Here is a 12,879-nt window from a genome sequence, read left to right on the forward strand (position 1 = left end):
TGCCAGTGCTGTGGAGTGGCTGCAAATACAGATGAAGCTTTGCTTGCTGGCCCGCTGCTCACCTCCTGCTGTGCGGCCCAGTTCCTCACAGGCCACGGACTGGTACTGGTCCACAGCTCTGGGGTTGGGGTCCTGTATTCTAGAGGACTCCTACATTCCTTGAATCAAGGCCTCCTTCCATCTACAAATCCAGCAACGGCAGGTTGAATCTCTTCTCACCTTAAATCTCCCTGACTCTTCTGCTACTACTTTCATTACCCTCTCCTCTGCACCCCTCAGCTGGAAAAAAGCTCTTTTTGTAAGGGTTCAGGTAATTAGATTGGTCCCATCTGGGTAATCCAGGCTACTTTCTCCATCTCAAGGTTCTTAATCACATATTCAAAGTATCTTTTGCTGTGTGAGGTAACATATTCACATCACAGGTCCCCTATTACGGTGTGGCCAAATTAGAGGGGCCATTATTCTGCTCACCACAAAACCTGTATTTCTAAGAAAAAGATATGAATTAAATAATTGGGATATACTCTTACATTGGAATGTTACATAGTCATTAAAGCTGTATTGTATGCAGAATAATGGTAATTAAAAATCTTAAAATGTTAACTGTGTTAGGCACTATTCTAAAAGCTTTACATATTTTGACATTTACTTAATTCTTCCAACAACCTTGACATATGTGCATTATTACTCCCTGAACTCTCCTTTATAGATAAGGAACCTAAGGCAAGACAGCTAAGTGATTTGCCTAAGGTTACAAAGTTGCTAAACAGAAGAGCTTGGACTATGAAGTCAAGCTGGCTGCAGAGTTCATGAGCATAGCAGTTAATGAGTCAGACGTATGTTATTGATCTATTGCTAAGTAAAAAAAAAAAAATAGTTTAAAATCTATTATGCATGATATAACTCAATTTTTGTAAAAAAAATGGTTTGTGCAAAAATGAGAGATTATCTATCGGTGGAAAGATTATGAATGATTGCTTTCTTTCTAAAATTTATTTTGAAAATACTATTTTTATTTTCCAAACAAGAAAGCAAATCCAAGTTAGTATAAAATACTTAATGAATTAAATTTGTTGATTTTGCAATTGCAAAGATAATTGCTGCCTTTATGTTTTTAGACTATAATGAAGTAAAACTCAGAATGAAATGATCCATGGTGTTACAAAGTCCAGCTTGAGCTTTCGCTCTTGCTGAAGCGATTGAGTATTGAGCAGACAGCAACTCACTTTGTGGTTGTGTACCTATGGCATTCCATGTTCTGAGAGATAAGTGAGATAAAAGTAAAATAACCTTGAAAAGTACTTTAAAGCAGGATGCTAGGGTAGCCAGATGGAGATGTGTAATATGTAACACATTCTCCCCACAGAAACAGGATAGTTAACAATAGTTATGTTAACAAACTAGTCAAGGAAAGCCTTATATAGCTGAATAGTATATGGCTTTATTTCTCAATGAAAGTGCAATCAACATTCCAATTTGAGGCATCTCTTTTTCCTTTATACATTGCTATGGGACAGTTGAGATTCTCTTTATAGTCTTTTCCAGTAAGGCTGTAGGGTCAATAGGAAATGGAACAAAGGCATGGCTACCTTAAGGCATAGAACTGAGTTCCTAACTTGGGCACTTTTATATAAATCAGGCATTGCCTATACTGTATCTAAAGCATGTGACATAAATTTAGAGATAACAAAATCTGATCTTAATAAAGCTGGGGAAAAAAGAGATAAAGTATGTGTGATTATTCTAAATATTTTTAAATCATCACTTCTCTATGGAATTCCAAAAGAATGATGATGTATAGTAGTATAGTAAAATGAATACTAGTGTTACATACTATCATATAATACATATAGTAGGTATAATATATACTGTAAGTAAGTATATTAAAATATAAAAGAGTATAGCCCAGTGGTTTGGAAAGCAGATTTTGATGTTCCACTGACAAGCTTTCACATTCTAATTCTGCCAAGAACATGTGCACCTGCGATTAAGATTCTCGATTTATCTAAACCTCATGGTTTCTGTATCTTTAAAATGACCAAATAACTCATCAATTTCTTGTGAATAATGAAGAAAATGTAGGTATAGCACATAAGGTTGTAGATGCACACAATAAATGCTCATCATTGAACATGCATCTCATTCACTCTCTTAAGGAGAATATTGTGCCAATGATACTAAATCAGGAATAAAAGCCATTGTGGATTGCCTTATGTTATGTTTCTCAGGTGGCAGCTCTGACAAATATTTGAATGAAGTGGTATATTTTGGAGGTGGAGAAGCACTGACTGGTAAAGGAGAAGAGATATGAGGCAGGAAAGAAAGAGAACTACTTAAGAGTGCATGAATGAGGTTCCCACCATAGGCAACAGTGGGCTCAATCCAGGTGGGGAAGTCAATGGTGTAGAGTATGCCTCGTGTTCCTATCTCTGGGTTGAGAACCTGGGGTAGTTATCCACAAACACCTATCCATTACTGGGTGAGAGTTGGTCTCAGGGCTGTAACTTAAATCTTGTGTCAAGCACTTCCTGTGGATAGATAAAACCCATAGACAGTCCCAAGTATTTCAGAAAGAAGGTGAGCATGTACTGAAAGGCAAGTATCTAGGGGCTAGGAGCAGGACACTAAGAGTCAGCTTCAGATAGCATTATGCTTCCCTTCAACCTATATAGCCCAGACTCCTGCTGGTTATAGAGAAACTACTTCAGGATTATTGATAGATCCACATAAATGCATTGTTGCAATTATGAATTTAAAAAGGTAATAATAGAATGCTTTTCACTATATGGCAGCAGCTTCTTCAATATTCATCATCAAGTTAGTTTTCTTTTTGTTTGGCAATACAAATATCTGCATCCCCAGCAGCTACTAGACAGCTAATGTGTGTAAAGACAGAATAATAACAACTAACAGAAACATCTGGCACTGGATACCTCTAGCTTCAGTTTCACCAAGGGTCGTGGAGCAGCTATTACCTGCCAGGCCCACAGTGGGTAAGAGCATGTATTGGGATCTTGTAATTTCATTAAATTGAAAAGGATTTTTCAGAGAAAAGTCTTATTTACAAATGGGGAGATTAAAAGCAGGCATTGTCATTACAGTAATAAAATATCCGTATTCCACAAATTTAATAAATCAAATCCCCCTTCGGCTCTCTCTGATTGACAAACTATTTCTGAAAATTCAGTGTCACGCTTCTGGTCCCTATGCCCTATCCAATTTCTTTATGTTTAGTCATTCCGATATGCCATAATATTTATTCAGAGGAAGCAATCATTTGAGATCTTTATTTGTGGTTTCAAGCATAACGTTATCCTACACAAATGCCATTTTCTCAGTAGGGCCAAATTACATTTGCTATTTAAGTTCTTTGCTTGATGTGGTTGCAACTTTCTTAATCTCTTAAAGGGGTGCAGAAAGGGGCTTGCTATTTAATGTCATAAACCGTTCTTTTATCAATATCAATCTCGGCACCTCATTTCACTCAGTACTACAGCAGATCTCAACATCATATCTTCACTGCCCTGGAAAGTGAGTCAGGAATGCTAGCTGCAGGGGGATGTAAAGGAAACTGGACCCTTGGATCCTGAATACTAAGGCCCCAGGGGCTGCCACCAAGGACAGACTTCTTCGCTCTTCCGATTTCGGTCCGCAGGTGGCAGCAACGGGCTCCGAAGCTTGCCTCTGCAGGTTACAGGAACTGCTGCCCAGCTTCTGGCCGGTGCTCCCGAGCAGGGTCTGCATCGACCTGCGGAAATCCTCACTCAGCCAGGACGGTCCGTAGGCCAAAGTATGAGTGCTAAAATTGTCTCTGATCCTTTTACTTTCTTGAGTGAAAACCAACAACAGTTCGAAGCAGCAACGGCAACTCATCGAGTCCCTACTCCCTCCGGTTCCCAATTTCCCCACCAACTCCAGCAGCAGCCCGCTCCCTTTTCCAGAGCAGCGTCTGCTCCGTACTCTCCACGCTCCGGCCCTTGCAGTTTCGCAGGAGTCGGGCGCTGAGCAGGTGGCAGTGCGTCGGCGGCCGGGGCACCCCTTCTCTTCTGCACTCACCCTCCGACACACGGGTTTTCCGTACGGTCGTGTTGCCTCGGCTGCACCCCTACTTCATCACCCCACCCCCTTCCCTAACCCTCCTCTTCGTCCCTTCTGCCCCAAACACACACGCACACACGCGTCTCGCTTGCCCATAGTGCTCCAGGCTCGGCTGTGGGCGCAGGACCGACACAAGCCCAGCAAGCCACAGACATGCCGCCCGGACGCTTCGCCCCGCGGTCCCCAACGCCACCACCGCCACAGCTGCCGCTTCTGCGCCGCTTCTTTTCGCCTAGACACTGGCGCCGACAGCCCCCACGGCGGCACGCCGGGCCGGGCTGGAAGAAGTTGACGTCTTGGGAGGGAGCGGCGGGGAGCAGGCTGAAGGATTTGTTGGAGGAGGATTAACACATCTGGGCGAGGGGAGGGGCAGCGCCGCTGCCAGACGCGGCGCAGACCCCGCATCATTGCGCGCAGTAGCTGCCGCCGCCGCCGCCGCCGCCGCCGCCGCCGCCCGGGACCGCGGAGCCCGGACGCCCCCTCCTGGCCCGCGCCCCGCGGGGCCCCGCAGCGCCGGGCGCAAAGGAACCGCGGGCAGCCGCCCCCCGCAGCCGGCGCGCGGAGAGCGTGGGGCTAGCGCGCGCTGGGCGGCGGCCGCGCTGGGGGGCGTGGGGCGAGCCGGCGCAGGGAGCGGCTGGGGCGAAACTTCGCGGCCAGATGCCCGAGGGCGCGGCGGCGCTGCGAGGCTACCGCTGCTGCCCCTGCGGGCCCCGGGCTCGTCTCTGCGGGCGGCGCTGCCCGCGGCGCGGCGTGTGCGGCGAGCGAGTGAAGGTATGTGTGGCGGGCGCGGCTGGAGCTGCCGCCGCCGCGGCGCCAGCAGGTCCTAATGCCTGTCACTTCCCAGGACGCTGGCAGCAGCAGCCGGGAGCCCCCGAGCCCTCGGCAGGTTTGCCTGTCCTTCCCCGCGATCTGATTGGATAAAGTGGGGGGCTCGACGGTGGCCGACGTGGGACAGTCTGGCAGTGGCAGGGGTCTCGGAAACCATGGGTTATTGCAATGGCAGGTGCACGCTTATCTTTATCTGTGGCATGCAACTGGTAAGTGACTCTTGGGTCCTCTTATTCTGTTATGTGCCTTTGAGATAGTGGGCAGGGGGGGTGCCTAAAGCTTCTGCCATTCATTAGAATGGAAGAAAAAGTAAAAGAGAAAAGGTGACAGATACATTGCCTGTATTTAAAATGATTTCAGGGAGACGCGCTGTGGGGTATGGGAGGGGTGAGCCTTTCTGCCACTACCTATTTCTGTCCCTCTGAAGACAGTTTGGCAGGTGCGGGTTAAACTTGTCTTTAATTTCTTTAAGCAAAGCAAGATGTAGCTCTTGTTCCTTTATTCTTTGCATTCCTATAATGTAACAACGTGATAGTCACATATAATTTAATATACAGGTGTTAAAACAGAAATATGGAATTTTTGACTTTTCTTCCAAATATTAATTTTACATTATCTTTGTTTCTTCATTCACACGTGTTATTTTTCAGGGACTGTATTGTTTTATAAGTATAATGATCTAAAAAGCCACTATATAGGACAGATGGTATCCTTATAGCTGTCTGATCTGTAAGCCACATTGAGTTTTAAAAGTATGTAGATTGAAGACGTATACTTAGATGAACTCTGCCACACCATTGCCTTAGACTAACCAGTAGACTTTAAATCACAAATATTGCGAACGGTTCTAAGGAGAACTATTGTCTTACATTATGTGTGTAATTGTTCCTGAAATGGATACTGTTGTCTGATTCCATAGCATGGAGACTTATATGTACTTTTTGAGGAATGTTGTTCAGTTGTAAAGAGGCAAGAAACCAATAATGGAAAAACGTCTTGTCTCTGAATTTAGATTAACTAAAGGCAATAGAAAGAGAGGCTGGGAATACTTTAGAGATGAAAAATGTACCACTGTAAGTGGTTAATTTGAGGTCGGAGGTACTTGCTCACTCCTGTTATCAAGTAGCTTTCTCTGGAAAGTTAAATTAATCTGAAGAGCCACCTACGTTTCCAACAATTGTTTCATAAATGCTGAAAGGACTACAAGACTGAAGGAAATTTCTGAGAACCCATTCAGTAAAGTGTTCAAAAGAGCAAGGGTTTGCTACTGAAACTGATAGAAGAAATCTTTAAGTATTCTTCATTGTTTATTAGTTGTCATGAAGCTCATGAATGGTGGTTGCTGTTGTTTTGTTTAGTTTTTAGCTGAAGTAGTGCTTTTTCTTGTATATTATCTCAGGATGTTTTTCTTTCCCAGGAGAGGTATTTTGTTTTGTGAATTACTTAGGTGCTTGGTTTAAGAAAAAGAATATAAATAAAATTTTAAGAATAATATTTTCTTGATGATGTGTAAACCACTTTATTTTTCCTACCACATGTTAATTTAAGTTTTGCAATAAAGGATTTTTACTCTTAATGATAAAGCTAATCAGAACAATAAGAGAGCTTACTTTGTTAAACTATATTAGGCCAAGTATGCCAAATTGCATAAATGTTTTCAAAACATTCTTATGTTCCTATATGTTTCAGAAAAGAAGACACTTGATACACTGTAAAATCTTAAAACTGTCAGAATGAATGGGTGGGTAAGAGCAGAGAATTCTTATGGTCTTTTCAATTTTCAATTTTAAAAATGTGGTTTAACTTTTACTCATTTAACATAGTAGGGATTTATTATGGCAAATGTAGGCATGAGATGTGTATGACATTTTGTGTGATAAGTACAAACTTAAGAACTTAAACAATTTTAGAAAAACAAATATACAAATAGGGAAGCTAACTATACAAAGTAGCAGGAAAAGGCTAAAGGTTTCTGTGTGTGTGTGTGTGTGTGTGTGTGTATGTGTGTTCACGTGCATGCATACATGCAATGGTGTGTTGGAGAGATGCTACATCATTTATGAAACAGAAATTCTGAATCAAAGCTAAGTTCTCTAGCAAAACAGAATTCACTGCAATTTAGGAGTACTCGATCTAAGTAAGTATACATTTGAATCCTAAGGAGTATTTTATGCTCTATAAGAATCATGAGATTTTTCCCATTCAGATTTATGTACCACCAGGATAATATAATTAGCAGCCATGTTCATGAAGATGCAGAACAAAAAACAAAGGATGAAGAATATCTCATTGGTTTGGCAGGGTGAAATGATCACGTTTAAAGGACCTCAGAGATTTTTGGTAATTGTTGCTTCTTAGAAATATAGTAGTTAATTTTAAATAAAATACTTCTTTTGCAAATCAATAGTTGCAAAGCATTGGACAAAAAATAGGTGAATGTATATATATATTTTTGCTCTTAATAGGTCTTCAAAGACTTTTTGTCTCTTTGAGCCATTAAAAGATTGTTTTATAAGTAGACAGGTTTCAAGAAGAAGTTATAACTCATGTACCCTGATTGACACAAAAGTTCACTCAGTTTTGTTTACTTTTTAAATGTGTGGTGTGCATTTTTGTAACATGTGGGTGTTTTTTTTTTGTAGCTGTACGGAAAAATCTTAGTTTATTAAAAAATTAATTGAAGACAAAGAGTTTAAAATAGAAACTTTATTAAATTTCTTTAAGTAACTTTATTAAGTTTCTGGAAATATTTACCTACAATTCTGTAAGTAGAGTGTATTTTCATTACACTTAAAGAAATATTTGTCAACGTAAACTTGCAACTAATGTAGTAGATGATGAGGTAGCTTTTGGTATTGTGGAGATGGGGAACCTTATTCATCGGTTTGTTAATCAGAGCAGACATGGTGTTTTGATCCTTTTAACAAGTGAAGAAGGGCAGAGACAAACCCTCCAGAGGAGGTTACCTGTCAAGATTCTGTAGCTTTGCTTTTAATTATGTTCAATGTGCTTTTAGTTTAATGTTTGTCAGACTACCAGTTTGGACAAACCCATTCTTTTAAAAATCAGGAAATTGGTTTATAAAACAAGAAATTAGAATTTCATACCATAGAGATTTAGTACAAAACTTCCATTTTATGAAAAAGTGTCTGTCTCTATCATAAATTAAGATATTTGAGATATGTGGTTACTCCAACTTCAGATTTTAGGGTGATTCCTTTGAAAAAGGGGTGTGATCTCTGGAAACTGATTTGCTACATGTGTAGAATACAGAATTTAAGTTCATAATCTGAAGAAGGTAATTTTTTTTTTTTTTATCATTGCTGTCCTTAATACTCAGAAACTCAAGATTTCAGATAGTAACAAAAATCATCATGGCATTTGAACTGGTGGATATAGTGAGTATAGGACAAGAACAATTTAACTTATTTACAACTTTTCAGCAGTTGTGAAAGAGTTTCAGCTTTTCTTTTCAATGTTTGGTTGAATGAAAAGTGTCCTTTATATAAACGTTGAAAAGTATTACTCATATTTCTCAGTGAAAAATCACTCAGTTATATTATGGAAGAATAAAACTTATTTTAGATGGAAGAGACAGCTTTGTTTTCAAGTACAGAAATTCAAAATCACCCACATTTTTGTACAGCAGGCTCCTATATATGGCACAAAGCATATGAGCCATTAACTACTGAAAGAAAGTATAGATTTACATGCAACAGATTTACACTTGAAAATGCCATTCTTGCCATGTACTCTATGAAATATTCCTAACTTGGAGCAGGTGCAACTAACAATTAGGTTAGTACACATGTGTGTGCAGCTGTGTGAAGAGGCACATTTGAAACTTAATTAAGAATGATCAGTTGCTTTCTATGCATGGTTACTAAGCATTTTCAGAGGTACACATTTATTAAGAAGGTCATGAGTACATAGATGGACTAAACAAAAACAAATTTATTATAATTATGGAGTATTTCAGTGTTGTCAATTGTGATTTGATGCAGCATTCATACTTACATGCTCTTTGATTACTTTGTAGAAAACAAAGCATTACATGAATTGGCTTGAAAATTACTGGTAGAATCTTTGTATTTTTCTAGGATACTTTTGACAAGTTTGAAAGTTTTCCAAAAGTGTTGAACTTCACCTGTCACAAACCTTCCTGATCTGAGAGTTAAAAATTTTAGATTTGAATATCATTGATAATAAAATCTTGAGGTAGTGAACCAGTCCGATTCATGAGAAGACTAAAAATTTCCATGTAGTATTTCAGAAATTTATGATGTAAGAATTATGCTATTAGTCTGTTAAGTTATAATGTAATTTTCTTCTTTTTAAATGTTTTCTACTTTTGCACCCCCACATTTTGTCATGCATTTGTGTGTGTGTGTGTGTGTGTGTGTATTTAATTTGTAATTTGTATTAATTGTAATTTGGCACTACTTTGCTCTAATGTTTACCCAGAAAGATTTTTCCAGTGTCCAGTTCTCTTTCTTGGTTCATAAACCAAGTGGCAGCTTTTTTTTCTCATATACCCGAAGTTTCAGAAAGCCAATCTGTGCAGTGCTGTTTCTCTTTCTCGAATACAATAAAGGCTTGGATGGGCAGCATCCCCTATGCAGAAGGCCAAAGTCATCTCTGGCACGGGGCCCATATGTGGGCAATGGCCCAGAAATGCGAATGGGCAATGCCACCTCCTTTTCCCTCTGATGCTACTTTACTTTGGGGTCAAATTCTCTAATTGCCCAGTCAAGAATTGCAGCCAGAGATGCCTTAAAATAGGAGGTCTTTATTTCTTGGTCTGTTTCTTTTTGTATATGCGTGTGCTTGACAAAAAGAAAACCTGAGACAAGCACATTTTAACATTTCTATGTTTATACTGGAAGGAAAAATATTAAAATTATGATATCAATTGCATTAAATATTTGTATATACTATTAATGGCTAAAATTTCAAAGAATATATTTCAGTTACTTAGTAAAACTTTAAGCAGCTCAGTGTAATTTTTCCAAAAGTAGCTTTGAAACTAATATTGCTAATAATGGAAATGACTGTATTTCCATGCCTTATAACACACAAATGTCAGAAATTAAACACACACACAGGAAAACTATTTCTAGTCTGTTTTTTCACGTAGACAATGAACTCTTCCAATTTTAGTCCCCTGCCTCCTTAATATAATAAAATACATAAAGATATGATGTTTATCTAGGATTTTTTTTCTAACAATAGAAATAGGTACTAACTATATTTACACCTACTTCATTTCTGTAAGGTGGATATATTAGTGTATGAAATATTTGTTCTTACCAACCTCAAGAAATAAAGGACACTTAGAAATTATGAAGGCAATTATATTGTTTTCTTTCTCTAAATTAGTATGGCCAATGAAATTTATAAATTGATTTCTCTTTTAATATTTCAAGTGTGTTTATATTTGAAAGCTTTTACTATTTAAAGGCAGTACTTCACCTCTTCACCTTCATTACTTGCTTATCTTCCTGAAAGCAGTGTTTTCCTTTTTTTTCTTAGCTTAAACTCTAAACAGGCCCTGGGTCTAACTGACAGAACAGTCAAAACATTTAAACTAATGCAAGCTATAGATGTTCTTTTTTTTAACCTGGAATAGGAGTAATGTGACTTCTAATGCTAATAATTATTACCTTTTAAATTATTTATGGATCACATGCTAAATTTGATCCCCCTAAAAATACTTTGTAGGCATTTTGAAAAGTTACAAATAAACTTTTATGTGCATTTTGAAAAAAATTAGCTTTTTAATTTTGTGTTTTTATAATTTGTTATGCTTTAAAAATTAGCTTTGTAAAATAATAAAAACTTAATTTGTATTGGAAGCTTGTTCTAAGCTAAATGCTAAACATGTGTTTTTCACTGATTCCTTTCTAATAATCCTATGAGGTAGGTAAGAGATATTAGTATCCCCATTTTACAGAGGAGGAAATGGAGCTCTGAAAGTTTAAGCAGCTTTCTAAGTCACCCTCTTAGGAAGTGGGAGAGCTTGCTTTCAAACTCAGGTGTGTCCAACTTTAGCCTGACTGACTTTGTGCCACCAGGCTACACTGCCTCATTTCCATGTGACATAAAGCAACATCAGTAGCTTATATTTGTTTCACTAACAAAGGCAACATATACCTACTAATTTCTGGTTGACACAGTAATCAACACAAGGCTAAGTAGACTCAGAGAGGGAGAGTTTATGTCAGGTTCTTGTCCAAACCTGACTGGCTCAAGTGGACTTGGGTTTCAAGACAATGAGATGCTGGTATATGGACAAGAAAATAAAAAGAGAAGCTGCCTTCTGTAGCGTCAGTGTCCCTTTCTTGATTAAGTGTGCCCTGACATTGCAAAAACACTCTTGTAGTTCTACTCTAGAGAAATCACTGGTAATAGGTTGTGGTTCTGTTGTTGTTTAAGGGCGGGGGAAAAAATGTTATAGCTACTATGCATTTCCGACCGGTTATTGAGAAATAGCTTCTCAGTAGTGGCTTGGATACCTTGACATGTATGCGAAAAACAGTTTCCATGGGAAGAAATGTATTCATTTTTCTCAAATTTCAGTTCTATTTGAAACTAATCCCTGATGAATGGCTAATGCAGACTAATGTCATTTGCCTTTTTAAGGTCCCAAAACCTAAGTCCATCCAGACCACTATTGGTGAGAATATCAGTTAAAATTTTTGTTGTTGGAAATGACTTTGGGTAATATGTTGTTTAAAATATGTATCGAATATCCTAGAACACTTCTAGGACTTCAGTATGTATCAGAATCACCTGCAGACCTTTTTCCTCACCAGCCAATGGGCCCTCCCCAGAGTATCTGATTCCGTAGGTCAAGGGTAGGGCTTAGCCCTAGAAATTCTAATCAGTTCTGAGGTGACACTGATGGTGCTGGTCAGGGACCAAACTTTGAGAACTACTGGGCCTAGAATATAGGTCTCCACTTAATGGTGTTGTGTGAGAGCATGACCAGTTTATGAAATTCTTCAACCCGACTGGATCATTTTGTCCTTTGGACCAACTATGCCTGTTTCTGACTTATAGCTTAGTCCCTATTCAGAAGTTTAAAAAGGAAAATGGAAAGTCTTTTTACAGCATTTGTGTCTTTGCAATGAATAGAGATACAGAAAAGTCTGAAAGTGATTCAGTGCCTCTAGTCTCTGCTCTTTATGCCTGGTGATGCTGGAGCAGAATTGGTTCCTTCAACTGCCTCTCTTTGCTAGCCTAGCCCTTCAGTCTAGATTTCTGGAGAGGGGATAGGGAGAAATTGAGAGAGATGGGGTGAGGAGGGAAGAAAGATGGATACTGAAAAAACACTAGACTAAGTACAAAGGTAGATTTTCCTATGCCCAGTCTAGTGCTTTTATACTGGACAAGTACATAACCGTGACTTTGCTCTGGCCATTTATATTCCTGAGTGCCATTTTCTCATTTGAAAAATAGGGCAAATAATTCCTGACCTGTTTACCCTATGGGACACTTGGGAGAATCTGGGGAGAAAATGTGCTTAAAGTTTACATGAAAGGCTTTATTATTGTGTTACTTCTGATACCTAGAAAATCTTTGTAATTATTAATAGTTTAATCTCCAGAAATGTTCATCTAGTGAGAGCAGGAATAGTTATGGGGGTGTTTATATCTCATTTGGCCAGTGGCCCTAGGTGCAACAACTAGTTTCTTGTAGAAACTTTTTTTCTTCAACTACCATCATTTTTAGGAGGCTTTATAAATAAGATTGATATCCCCTATCAATCTTTATGGAACTAGTATTTTCAGAGACACATTTCAGCAAAAATTTTACTCTAGGCTAATGATGCAGTCTAAAAGTTAGTAATATGAAATTATTATCTAAACAATATTTAAGGGCTAAGAATTCTGTATGGAAATTCTTAGCGATTTAAACAGGTATCTAACAAATAGTAATACATAAAGATGT

General features: G+C 38.9%; 1 protein-coding gene across 1 annotated transcript in view; it reads left to right on the plus strand.

The window, feature by feature from the left end:
• Positions 1–5,023: 5,023 nt before the first annotated feature.
• NKAIN2 (sodium/potassium transporting ATPase interacting 2) overlaps positions 5,024–12,879 on the plus strand; it is an 828,054-nt gene continuing 820,198 nt past the window's right edge. The window contains exon 1 of the mRNA XM_039854273.1: positions 5,024–5,135. Coding sequence (XP_039710207.1) covers positions 5,082–5,135 — 54 coding nt within the window. The 5' untranslated portion in view covers positions 5,024–5,081. The remainder of the gene's footprint in view (positions 5,136–12,879) is intronic.

The sequence above is a fragment of the Pteropus medius genome, unplaced genomic scaffold, assembly GCF_902729225.1.
Source record: "Pteropus medius unplaced genomic scaffold, Ma_sr-lr_union100, whole genome shotgun sequence".
In the NCBI taxonomy this organism is placed as follows: domain Eukaryota; kingdom Metazoa; phylum Chordata; class Mammalia; order Chiroptera; family Pteropodidae; genus Pteropus; species Pteropus medius.